The following is a 13,561-nucleotide window of genomic DNA, read 5'->3' as shown; positions in this document are numbered from 1 at the left end:
TGGGCGCGAGCGCGGGGCGGGGCGGGGCGGGGCGGGGGGGGGAGACCGCGGCCTCCGCCCTCCGGGGCCCGCAGGTGGCTCCAGGCCGGCACCCCAGACAACAATGGCCAGGGTGGGCTCTGCCTGCGTCGCCCGTTTGCCGTCTGCCTCTACCCGGAAAAATAATCTATCCAGCAAGGATGACAGAGCAGGGAAAGACGCGCGTGTCGGGCTCCCTAGGCGGCAGTCTCCCCCTTCCCGATCTCGCATTCCCCACCGCGGTCCGACGAGGAACCTGCCGAGCATCAAGTTCCCGAGCAAGTTATCTGATTCCCGCAGCCCCTCCACCTGCCGGGCGGTGCTGCGCGCACCCCAGGCTTCCCCCCGGCGACCCCCCGCGGGCTGCAGCAAAAAACCCGGGGTGCTCCGGCGGGGCGGGGGCGGGCGGCTGCCGGGGATCCGGCCGGCTACCGCCGCAGCTCAGTGGCCTCCGATTGGCCACGACGCGGGCGGGGAAGCTCGGCGGAGGAGGGAGGCGGGGGCGGGGGCGAGGGCGGCGGCGGCGGCGGCGGCGGCGGGAGGGGAGAGGCGAGGAGCGAGGGCCGCGCAGCCTGGCAGCGCGTGCGGCGAGCGCGGGGAGAGCGGCGGCGGCGGCGGCGGCGGCGGCTCGCGTCGGTCGCGCTCGCGGAGGCCGAGCGGGGTGCGCGGGCGGCGGCGGCGGCGGCGGCGGGGGTGGGGCGGCGCGCGCGAGTGAGCGGCGCCGGGCAAGGAGCGGCGGGCGGGTGCCGGCGCGCAGGCAGCAGGGGCGGCCGCGGCGGCGGCGGCGGCAGCTGCGCGGGACGGAGCCGCGGCAGTAGCGGCCGCGCCGGCCCCCGGCCTCACCCCCGCGCGGCCCAGGCCGGAGAACAAGCCCCAACTCTCCCGGGGGGCCGGAAAGGGGGAGCCGGGAGGCGGCCGTCAGCCCGCACGCAGCGGAGGCGCGGGGCGGCGGGACCGCTGCCCTTTGTGGGCGCAGCGCGCACGGCCCGGAGCGCCCTCCCCGCGCCGCTCCCCTCGGCGTCCTGGTCCAGCAGAGCGGCCCTGGAGAGGGGGCCCGGAGGAAGCCGAGCCGAGAGCCCGAAACCTCGCGTTGCGGAGCTGCCCGGGAGCGCCCAGCCGCGCCGCGCCGCTTCCACCTCCGCATCCTACAGCGGCCAAGGTCCCCGCCGCCCGCATCCCTCCGGCTTCCGCTGCGCTTAGGGCCGGCGCCCAGCCGCCTGCGCTGCCACCGCGGCCGCCCCCACACACGCGCGCTCTCTCTTTCTCTCTCTTTCTCCCTCTCACCCCCACCGCACGCCCGCCCCCTCCCCGCCCCCGCCCCCGCCCCCTCCCCAGCTCCTTGATCTCTCGGTCTGTTTTATTACTCCTGGTGCGAGTCCCGCGGACTCCGCGGCCCGCTATTTGTCATCAGCTCGCTCTCCATTGGCGGGGAGCGGAGAGCAGCGGTGAAGGGGGTGGGGTGGGGAGGGGAAGGGAAGGGGGTGGAAACTGCCTGGAGCCGTCTCTCCGCGCCGCTGTTGGTGCTGCCGCTGCCGCCGCCGCCGCCGCCGCCGCCGCCGCCTCCGGCTCCTCGCTCGGCCCCTCTCCGCCTCCATGTGCCGGATAGTGGGAGCGCCGCGGACCCTGCTGCCGCTGCTGGCGGCCCTGCTCCAGGTACGCGGCGGCCTCCGCCGGCCGGGCCGCGGGCGGGGTGGGGCGGGCGGCGCCGGGTCCCTTTGTTCCCCGCGCCGCTGCGGGGCCAGGCTGCGCACCCGGCAAGGGAGGTGCCGCACCGCGCGGCCGGGAGCTGCGCAGGCACGAGGCTCGGGTCGGGCGCAGGGGCAGGGCCGGCCGGGCCGGCGGGTCCCGAAGGGACGGATCGCCGGCCCCCTCTGTTCTTGCTTCCGGGCCGGGCGAGCTTGCAGGGGGTGTCTCCGGGCAGCAGAAGGGTGAGGCAGGATAGCTCCCAGGTTTTGCAGTTTTCTACGCTTCTCGCCCGTCGCTTTGCACTTTGCTCCAAAAAAAAAAAAAAAAATTTTTTTTTTTTTTTTGTTTTGTTTATTTCTGCAGGGATGGGTCGCGAGTTTGCAGTAGGAATTCTCACTCTGGTGTCTTAGTTACGGGACGTGCCTCCACCCCACCCCACCCCGGCACCCGCGCGCCTCCCGGTGCCCGAGGGCTCCACTGCCCTATTGTCTTTACCCCAGCCGAGTTGCCTTCTTCTCCTGCCCCCTTGCCCCCCCCCCCCCCCGTGTTCTGTGTCGGTCCCACCTGGAAGGAAACCTCGTCCCCTTGCCCCGGAGACTCTCTGCGGGCCGGGGCCTCCGCACCCCGCCCCTGGCTCCGCAGACCCTTCTCGCGGCGGCCGGGGCGAAGTTCCGTTACTCGGCTGTTATTCGTCTCCCTCGTCCGCCCTGTCCCCTGCGTGCGTCCTCGGGGACGCCTTCGCGAGGAGCCTCCGCACTTTTCACGCCTTCGGAGAGCGCCAGACAGCCTCTTCACGGCCTCGTACCAGGAGGCTTCTCCGCGGCTGGAAGCACCTGCTCCAGGCAGGTCGCGGGCTCCCTGGCCCCTCGGCGCCACCGGCCCCCAAGCCCGGCTGGCCGCCCAACTTTCGCGCGGCGTCCGGCCGGAGGCTGCCCCGAGGCCCCTCCCGGCCGCCCACTGGGTCCCGGGAAGCCGCGCGGGGCGCGCAGGGCGGGGGAGGGCGGGGGTCCCGAATCCGCCCCCGCAGGCGCGGGGGTTCTAGGGCGGCTGCAGGAGAGGGGCGTGTCCCCCCACCGCACCCCCGCATGCCGGTCAGGGTCTCCCGGGAAATCCGCCCGAGGGGCCCCCCCCGCGCACCCTTGCAGCTGGGGGGTGGCCAGCGGGTGGCAGCTCGGAAAAGTGCGGGCGCGGCTCGGAAGTGCCGCTGCGCCGGGGGCGGCCCGGGCAGCGACAGATGGTGCTGATCGGCCCCCTCCGTGGTCTTCACGGGTCAGGGCCTGGCGCGCTCCGGCCGCGGGGCGGGGGGGTCGGCGCCCGCGGTCTCTCGCGCTTTCTCCGCCGCCCCCTAGAGGGGTGTGGGCAGAGGCCGCTGGAGCCCTGTCCATGGTGCGCTGCTGCTCGGCGCGCCCGGCCCGGCCCCGCGCTCTCTTCCCCCGGGCCTGCCCTCCCGCTTTCGGGCTCGCGCTCTCCCCCGCTCCCCCGCTCCCCCGCTGCCCCTCGGACTCGGCGGCCGCCCGAGCCCCGTCTTTTCTGCTTTCTTGGGTTTCTCCTTTTGTTCTTTCGTCTCCCGCTGGTCTCTCTCCCCTTCCCCCACCCGCCAGTCCGCCCCCCTCGGCTCTCCTGACTCTGGGGTTTCTGAACTATGAGACTGGACGTGTTCGGCCTCTGCAGTTTTGGGAAGTGGATGGAATTTCTTCTGACTGGGGGAGGAGACCTGCCAGTCACTTGCTAACAAAAGTATCTCCTGTTATAAAACCGCCCTTTATTCTTGGAGTGCGCACTCCTCATTCTTTCACCTCCTGCCGCTTCATTTATTGTTTCTTCTTTTCAAATAGGACTTACTAAAGGGGGCTAGGCTGAAGGGGAAGAAGGGAAAAGAAAAAAAAAAAAAGAAAAGTACTAGAGTGGTTTGAAGTTTAGGGAGAAGGCAAGATGAACTTAAGAATCCTATGGACCTCAGACATTTTCCTTTTCTTTTTACACAAAGAACATGTCAGAGATAAAGTCTTATTCTTTAAAATTAAAAGCATTAATTTTGAACGCCTTTGAGTGGTCTTACTAATTTGCAAACAACTTTTAATAAATGTTCAGAGTCTGAGGCCAGCAGTAGATGGTATGTTCACTAACTTTTTGATCCGAAAGTAAGTTTTAATTGAATACTGTGCAGTGAAGGAAAGACAGGAGACCTTTGTTGGTAATTCATACCGTGGGACTAAGTGTGGTACCACCGGAGCAGTCTCATTTTCTCTTAGTCATCTGCCTTGAAGTCAGGTGTGAATTTCATAAGTCATTTTCTTCTTTAAGCATGTACAAAAATAGCATTTATAAACGTCGACTAATGCGGTTGTCTTTACCATCCTATGATATTTCTCACTTTCTTCTAGATGGATGTTATGCTGACTTTTGTAAACACTCAGGAAAGGGGAAATTCTAACTTTGTCATCAAGTTGTTTGGCAGTCTCCTAATTCCTAGGTACAAGTTAAGCAATCACATTGAATGATTTGCAAGGTCATTAGGAGTGGAAGCAGAGCAGTTTATGCAACGTGAGTTTTAGGGTTAAATGCACCATGTGGATTGTACAACTGAGATTAGGAATGACTTTGTGCTAATGGCCTGCTTTACACACCAGAATAACAGATCTATCTGCAAGGTGAAAATGGCCCCTCTGCAGTCATCTGCTATTCAAGTCTAGTTTTTTTTTTTTTTTTTTTTTAAGGTCAGATAAGACAAGAGTTTTAGGGAAGAGGATGAATGGTTTTTAGTAATAGATACAGAGCAACTTTGTTTTTTCCAGACCAGTTTAAGACAAATAATTAAGTATACAAAAGGACTTTATGCATTTATGTATTCTCTGAAGTGTTCCTTGTTTTGCTTTGAACACTTTTTTTTTTAATTTTGGGAGATTATTAGTTTGGTTGTTCTATTACTTGGATTTACATAATTCTAGTCGATTTTGCACATTATGATATTCAGCTTTAAGATTTTCTCTATTACTCTTCATTTTAACTTATGGTATTAGCATTGTCCTTTACACTAAAAACAAAAAAGTTAAATTTAAGCATTAGATTTCAAGGATCGAAGGATATCACAAAGTTAAGACAAACTTTCCTTTTAAATTATATAAATGACTTTCAAGGTCTTCAATAGATTATCAGGAAAAAAAAAAAAACAAAACCACCAATTTCACTTCTACTACCTACCCAGTAATTACTAGACTAGAAACCTGCTTTGTTTTTCTAGTTCACATTTTAATTGCCTAATTCCATTGTTCTAGTTTAAATACACTTTGTATGGGTTACGAAGCATCAAAGACATCACCTTAATGTTTGTAGATACCCTGGATTCTTAGTCTTACCACATAGGTCCTGCTTTCGACCCTGAGGAAGTATGAAAAAAAAATGCATAAACCGTATGTGGTTTTCACCTGTTAGGTGTATGCGTTTTGAAGAGATTAATATTCAACACATGAAACATATGAAAAGAAGCTTTATTTTACGATGTAGGAAACCTTGGATGCAGTAATCATTTTAAGTATGAAACATTTATTTTCAGTGTTTGATTTTCATGTCTTTGTAACAACTTACTGTGAAAGTAAGGAGAGAACATAGTTGATATTCACAGTTTATTCTACTTAGTGGCCATAGTTATACATATCTTTGCCCTTTTCTTATCTTGTGTCATGTGGTCATTACTCATAGATGGTGGTGCATTGCAAGCATATACTAGGTGTGATTTGAAAAATAATAATTTGTGCATGCATCCTAAAATATTTTATGGACACATTTAAAAATATACATATATGGCGATACCTATGAGTCTATGTAGATATCTTCATATATGTATATCTATAAATATCTCCATATATAAAATTTTAGGCCCCAATTGCAAGTTCAGAATCTACATACAGATTGTACTTTTTGACTTTCATGCATTCTTGGAAGTCAGCTCTGACCAGTCTTCTAAAAGTTCAGACTGAGATTTTATTTAAAGAGGAAATTCTTTTTCGATTCTGTTTTTTTTTTACATATAGGGACTAAAGTCTTCTTGGAGCAGATTATTTTGGTGACTGTGTATTGCACCAAACTGTCCTTAATTTCCCTTTTCATTAAAAATTTGCAATTCTTAAATCTGTTGTGCCTCATTAAGCTTTAGGGTTATTAATCGGGAAATGTCAAGACTTAAAGCAACAGTTAATCTTGCTTTAAAGTGCCTTAAAAAAAAATCCTAAGTAACTCAGATCCCCATTCTGTTTTCAAAGGGATATTCTTAAGTTAGAAGAGTGATTTTTAAAGAAAAATCCTAGATGTTATTTAAGAAATGTAGTGTTTGTGTATATACTCTACCGTTTTGCCCAAGTTAACATTATTCAAATTTGTTCTTTTGGCTCAAATACAAAAAGTAATCAAGTTTAAGCACTGCACAGACTGGTGGTGAATTTTATCAACGATTTTAAAAATATGATAGATTTGGAATTTGGAATTTGTCATTTGAATATTTCTTATCTGCCATTAGTATACCTTCTAAAAGGACCTAAGCATTTTCAAGTTGTGTTAAGAACTATTTCAACTGAGTTGACATATAATTTGTATCAACAAATCATTATGCTTCCCATTTCTGTCTTTTCCTACCAAAAACTTATTTTTGTTTTAATTTTTTAGCAAATTATATCAGTTAATTTGAGCAGATGCTAGTCTTTGTATATTTAACTAAATGTAGATCCGTTTTAATTCAACAACCCTATTCATGCCAGGGAAGAGGTATGTACAGATAAATGTTTTAGTTTGAGCCGTATCTTCTGCATATATAAAGTGACGTCTTTAAAGTAGCCAGAAGGTGAATTCTAGAGCTTAATGAGACCTTTTAAAAGATTGGGATTTAAAGATTAAGATCTGTGTTACAACAGAGTTTTTAAAAGGAAAATTTGAGTTATAAATAAATGCTTTTCAGTTCTTATTTCTTGTTACTGTCTTTCATACTTCCTGCACTTCCTTGTCTGACCTTCCACTGTACTTAGAGCAATACCCAGGCCCCCTGGATTGCACTTGTTTACACAACATGTATGTTCAGGATTGCTATCTACATACGTGTCTTCTGCAACATTTATCACAGTTTGGCATGAAGTGTCAATCAGTAATTAATTAATACCTTTGTGTGTGCCGTCCAAGGTGATTTGGGCACCAAAGGCGTAATAACTTTATTTTATGCAAATGAGCTGCTGTTAGGTAGTGTCAAGGGCAAGAACTAGTGTCAAGGGCAGGAAGCCTGGGGTTCTAATCTAGTGCAGATGTAGTTTACGCCCTTAAACTCTCATGACCTCATTTTCCTCAATAGTAAAATACTGAGTCCGGTTGGATTAGTAGATCTCTAGGGGACTTTCCAGTTCTGTGACTCTTGGGGCTGCTGAAAAATATCTCCCAAATGACTCCTTTTCAAAGGCTTTGGAATGACTTTAATTTTTAACCTACAATGCAAAGATTTTCACATACTCAGAGTGGTAGAGTATCATTTTGAGGGTCATTAACAAGAGTTTATTATATATATGATAGGTTAAAAGTAGTCTGTATTTTTTATATGCTTGACTTCTAAAAATATTTTTTTTCCCATTGGCTATGCTGCTTTTACCACTAAAAGTAAATTATTTTTTGGGTTTGACCTAAAGGAAGAGGAATGTGGTACTACTAAGAATAAAAATTATTCCTTTTATTCCTTTTATACTTTCATGTTTCTTTGAAAGAACATAGCTTCCTTGAGAACCTTTGAATTGAATGATGTGGGTCAGCACTAAAAATATAGCCCATTGATTAGCGAGTTATTTTTCTACAGATGTCTGTATTCATGTTGTACATGTGATTTATACATACATATATACATATATAAGGGTATGTGTTGGAAGTATTGTTTATAATTACAAAGGGTTGGATTAGTTGAACTCTGAATGTCCTTAGTAGGAGTTGATTTAGTAAATTATGTATAATATGCAGTCAGATATGAGAGCCCTTATTGAGTGGAATAAAGCATTTTAGTTCTATTTCCAGGTCAAGAAAATGGTTGTTAAACCACCCAATTTTCATGCCATAGCCATGTACCTACAAGTGCTTCAAAGGACAGCAAAAATGATCAGTGGGATTTCAAGGCTTCTGAATGAGGAAGAATTGGACAAAGACCACAGTGGAAGCTGTAATGAAAGAATAGAAAATCAAACAATATACAAATAGGATGAAGATGGCCTAAACTAACAGAACATCCTAAAGTTGTGTTGAGGACAACCTATAGTAGGCTGAGCTACAAGTAGGTCTAAAGAAGATTGGCTAATGGGTAGTTAAATAATAGATTAGTTTCCATGTTGTATATTAAAATGACTACACTGTGCTGAGTTATTTGTGCCTAAGAGATTATATTAGTTGGTTAAACCATTGTGATATTTCTTACATTTTTTTGACTGAATATTTAATTTTTCATCTGTTCTGGTGGCAAAAATGTGGTCTAAATTGTAGTCTAAAGACCTTACTACTATCTTGAACTTGAGATCCAGAGGAATAGTTAGTGTAGCAATCAGATGTTCTGGTCTACTGCCTTGATTAAATAAATTGTTTAACTTGGGTTTTTCCCAAGTAGCATTGGGAAAATTAATTGTGTAATGTCTTTAAAACAGCTTGAGCTATTTAAAAGGAAGTGCTATTATAAATACAATATGGCAATCATATAGAGAAGCGCTTGGAGACATGCTTGATCCATATGCCTACATATAACAAAAATAAATAAGTCCTGGAGTAATAATATATACTCCTATTTATTGTGATTTTAACATTGGTTTGTGTGTTAACTTAAAAATTTACTTGACCATAGCATCCTTATATATATATTATAGTTTTAATATTAGTTTTGTGTTAATTTAAAAACAATTTTTTGGGCAGCCTTGGTGGCACAGCGGTTTTAGCACCGCCTGCAACCGGGGATCAAGTCCCATGTCCGGCTCCCTGCATGGAGCCTGCTTCTCCCTCTGCCTGTGTCTCTGCCTCTCTCTCTCTCTCTCTCTCTCTCTCTCTGTCTCTCATGAATAAATAAATAAAATCTTTAAAAAAATAAAAGCAATTTTTTGCGTGACCATAATTGAAAATATTTATACCCAGATTCCCTCCTCCTCATTCTGATATATTATAATTTTCAGTGAATTAGTAAAAGGAATTAGTAAAAAAAAAAAAAAAAAAGTTAAGTAAAGGGTCATAGTTTAGAATATAATTCCAGAAATTACTGGAAATGAAAATGTGAAATGACCATTTTTTCCTCATTATTAAAATAAGTTTTGAGTTTATTCGACTTTCTTCTGTTGCGTTAGTGAAGTTTTTTTTAAGTCTTTTTATTTACTTATTTATTTAAATAATCTCTGCACCCAATATGGGGCTCGACTCAGGACCCCAAGATCGAGAGTCGCACACTCTACACCTTGAACCAGCAGGTGCACCTAGTTATTGAACTTTCCTGTTACTGATTTCAGTAAGGATGGCCTTTTCAGTTTTAAGACATCTCACAATTTATTTTTATTAATTGTCAGTAGGTCATTCATATAACTCAGAAAAGCACACATACCAGAGAAAACCATTAAAACTTTAGATATTTGCTGCCACCTCCTCGAATCTTTTTTTTTTTTTTTAAACTAATGTCTGGTAGTACTAAACCTTTACAATAAAATATTTTTAGTTTTAGTGAAGAAGACTAATATGTTATCTCTGTTAATTATTTCTGTAACCCTGTGAGATAGGGTTATAGTGAGTAAAAATTCCCATTTTAGAGATGATGAAAGTGGAACTCGGTTTGAGTAGTTTTCCTGAGAATCCAGAGTAAAACGCTATCTGTCAGAGTAGATTGAGCCTGACTGTGCAAAGCACATGGTTTTCTCCCTCCCTCTACTGGCTGGGATCCTTTCAATACAATGGTACTCAAGGAATGAAGATTGCATTAGAAAGGAGTTTTAGTTCCTCTTTACTGAGTTGATAAGATATTTTTCTTTAAATAGTCAACTTCAGAGTTATCTTCTCTATTAATTTTGACCTTAAATATTTTGGCCTCTGAAGCCAAAATGTAGTGCTTGGTTAGGATTTTCACTCATTTTTAAAATATGTTAGAGAAAGAAGAAAATACCGTAGAGAAATAATTCATAATCAGTTTTAGAATGTTCTCCAAGTTGTCTCAGTCAACAAATAATATGCTGATAAGTGCTCAAAAGTAATTTTTTTGTGTGAATCCTAGAACTTAAAATATTTTCTAAGAGCCTAGAGGCCCTCAGGCTGTGCATGTTTTTTGTTTTTTTCTTTTTTTGATACTGGTTTTTCAGTGTTTTTTTTTTTTTTTTTCCTGTGAAAATAAATTCAAGAGACTGTATTACCAAGTTTTGAAATATGTTTAGTGACACATTTTCCATGTTTGAATCATCTGAATTACTTTTTCTCCCACAAATGAAATTATTTGGGGTCTTTTGAAATATATATGTCCACATCTCGAAAGGAACTACTAAAGCAGATTCATGTGAATGTTTTGCGGAGGGACGGAGGGACTTCAGTACAGACATGGATTTGTTTGCTGAGGAGAAAGCCTAGAACTGTTTTGCTTGTAACTTGACCTATTGTAACTGGGTGGATACAGTTGGCTTGACTATAATCTCCAACAAAATGTCTCTTGGTTGATTGGGAAGCTATTAAGTGAACTCTGAAATAAATGACTAAAAAGCCATTAATTTTACTAAGTTTAAAAGAGATATAATCCACTCCTTTTGCTTAACATAAGTCTTTAATAAACTAGAGAGTGTGACCACTTAAATTTTTTTTTTCTTTTGTTGTCTTAATTGGTTAACACAATGGGTTCAAAGTCTGAAGTTCATTCTTTATGGCTTTCTGGTCCAGTAAATCAAGAAAAAATGTGTTTCGTGTGGCCAAAGTATTAGCCTTTTGCAGCTCCTTTGGCATCCACCCCCAGTAGAGTTCATTTGGTGCTAACATGTTCAAAATTAGCTTCTAATGTCCTGCTTCCCCAAATTGTACTTTAGGGAATTCAGAATTCAGATTTGATAAGACACCTAAACATATACACTCACAGTTTCTGGAACTACCCCATGCATGCAGGAAAGTGCACACATAAGTGGATATCCTGCTGAATGTTCATAAATTGGACCTCCTAAGTGAATCAGCACCCAATCAAGACATAGCCTCCCCAGCACCACATGAGTACCCTCCTCCAATTGTAACCATCCTCCAATGCTGAGGATTTGTTTGACTTCTAATACCATCTATTACTTTTGCTTATTCTTACGGAATCATTGTGCTTTATGGCATCACCTACCATATTCCCTTTTATGCCTGACATCTTCCACTCAATTTTAGAGTTGTCCATGTATTTGTGTCATATGTATTATAATAGTCAGAAATTAGGAAAGACTCATGTTATAGAAATACCCAGAAATTAAGGAAGATGAAAACTGATTTTTTTTTTAAGATTTTATTTATTTATTCATGAGAAATGTCATGAGAGACACAGAGAGAGAGCAGAGACATAGGCAGAGGGAGGAGCAGGCTCCATGCAGGGAGCCTGATGAGGGACTTGATCCCAGGACTGCGGGATCACACCCTGAGCCAAAGGCAGATGCTCAACCGCGGAGCCACCCAGGTGTCCCTAAAAAACTGATTCCTTTTGTTTAAAAGAATGGAGTGATTATTTCACTGCAGCTAAAGTTTGCTTGAGTATTTATGGTTTATCAAGCCATGAAATGATACCTTTTGTGGGTTTTCCTACTCAGATTTTTTCTACTGTAGTTCTTCAATTTGGCAGTATTATTTAGCCAAAAACCCAAAAAACATTTAGGATGCAGTATGTTACTGCCTCTATCAGAAGGAGGATGGAGACAAAGAATTATATGTCTTTTTGATTTGAAGTCTTCAAGCAGAGGATTGGGTGTTAACAGATTCTAATCTTTTCAGTGATGCTTCTTAATACCTTCTCTGAGCTTACTAGTGACCCACTTCTCAATGAGATCTTACCCAGATTTAATTTTAATTTAATAAACTTTAAATGGAGGAGTTGTAATGCCATAAACTGCTAGCTTTCCAGCTGTTCAGTGCATCTTTGGGTACGGTTGACCCTCTTTTGTGTTTGTATAGGTTTTTTTTTTTTTTTTTAGATCTGAGAGGTTGCCATGAAGTATGCAGAGTGCCATACAATTGTCCCAAGATCTTTCTTTTTAGAGACCTTTTCTCTCCATTTATATAATGGTGGTTTAGTAGACCAGATTCTAGATGGAGGATTCCATGCATAGAGATGAGGACTAAAGAATCAAATTCCAGCCCACCAAGGATTTGTTTGCTTCAGGGCAGCTCTAATTTATTTACATTCTTACACGTGTGGACTTTATTTTACACTATTTATAGAGATTGTACTTTTTGCATGGCCTCAGCTTATTGATAAATACTTTGTATTTCACTTGTGTTTCACTCCAACCCATAAAAGTGTTGACGCGCAGTGTTTGTGTTTTTGGCATTAAACTTTATTTGCAGTTCTGTCTTTTCTGTTTGACAAATACTAAGAACATTTGGGGAGAATATCATAATCATAGATTTAATTTACAAATCGATTTATGGTTAACTTCTTTGTAAATGAAACTGAGTTATCCATGATTTGATTTATTGTCCTCCCTTTATTTGAGACTGTCTCTATGGAGCTGTGTTTAAAAGGAGGGATACTGATATATTTACATGTAGATAACAATGGACGATCTGCTGGTGGCTTAAACCATTTTATGACCTAAATAAAAAAAGGCATTTTTGAAAATAGTGAGGTTACTTTTTTTAGTATTTGCAATTATAATAGACTTTGTCATCTTATTTTTGAGATTGTCATCTTATTTTAATTTTAATTTTGTCGATTCTTATTCCTTATTTTCCTAAGTCTTGGTTATTCATAATTTTTTAAAAAGATTTTATTTATTTATTTATTTATTTATTTATTTATTTATTTATTCATTCATTCATTCATTCATTCATGAGAGGTACAGAAAGAGAGGCAGAGACACAGGCAGAGGGAGAAGCAGGTTTCCCGTGGGGAGCCTGATGTGGGACTCGATCCCTGGACTCTGGGATCACACCCCAAGCCAAAGGCAGATGCTCAACCACTGAGCCATTCAGGCGTCCTGGTTCTTCATAATTTAAAATACACACACACACATTTTGTGTTCCCGGAATGCTACTCTGGTGGTTGTGCCAATATATAAATTGAGACCATCCACCTTCAAACACAGTCTTCCTAAACCTCATGCTATATCAAATTGTATTTATCTGTGTATATTTTCACATTTAGATGTTTACTTATCTGAAATTTCTTTTTGTGTGTCGTGTGAGGGTAGGGAGTCCTGCTCAGTTTCTCCCACTAAGATTTTATACACATGATACACATACACACCAGCACATGAGGGGTTGTCATTAGTCAAATGAAACTTTTTTTCTGAGCGGAAATGTTCCCTTTATTAAGTTTAACATTTCTAGATTCTTGGTTCTTGTCCTTTTTTTCTTTCCAGTTGTGCGGACTTGGTTACCTAGCGTGGCAGTGAGGCATATTTGTTAAGATTGGGGTCTCCGGAGCTAGTTGACCTGTGTTTGTGCCTCAGTTCTGACACTTGGTTGTTATGTGCACTTGGACAACATGACATTTTTATGATAGTATCTATCATAAGGTGATTATGAAAAGTATATGGGTTAATATATATACATCACTTAGAAAAGTGCTTTTAGATGGTAAACAAAGTATATAAGCTCTTTAACTGAAGATTTGGTGGGCATATCGAGGGATAATTTAATTATTTGAATAAATTTGAGC

General features: G+C 44.2%; 1 protein-coding gene across 1 annotated transcript in view; it reads left to right on the top strand.

Annotated features, from left to right (window-relative positions):
- The first annotated feature begins 1,386 nt into the window (after positions 1-1,386).
- CDH2 (cadherin 2) overlaps positions 1,387-13,561 on the top strand; it is a 213,434-nt gene continuing 201,259 nt past the window's right edge. The window contains exon 1 of the mRNA XM_072829115.1: positions 1,387-1,671. Within this exon, the coding sequence (XP_072685216.1) occupies positions 1,612-1,671 (60 nt within the window). The 5' untranslated portion in view covers positions 1,387-1,611. The remainder of the gene's footprint in view (positions 1,672-13,561) is intronic.

This window comes from Canis lupus, chromosome 6, assembly GCF_048164855.1.
Source record: "Canis lupus baileyi chromosome 6, mCanLup2.hap1, whole genome shotgun sequence".
NCBI lineage: Eukaryota > Metazoa > Chordata > Mammalia > Carnivora > Canidae > Canis > Canis lupus.
Note: the sequence above shows the minus strand (reverse complement) of the source record. Positions and strands in the feature narration are given on the sequence as shown.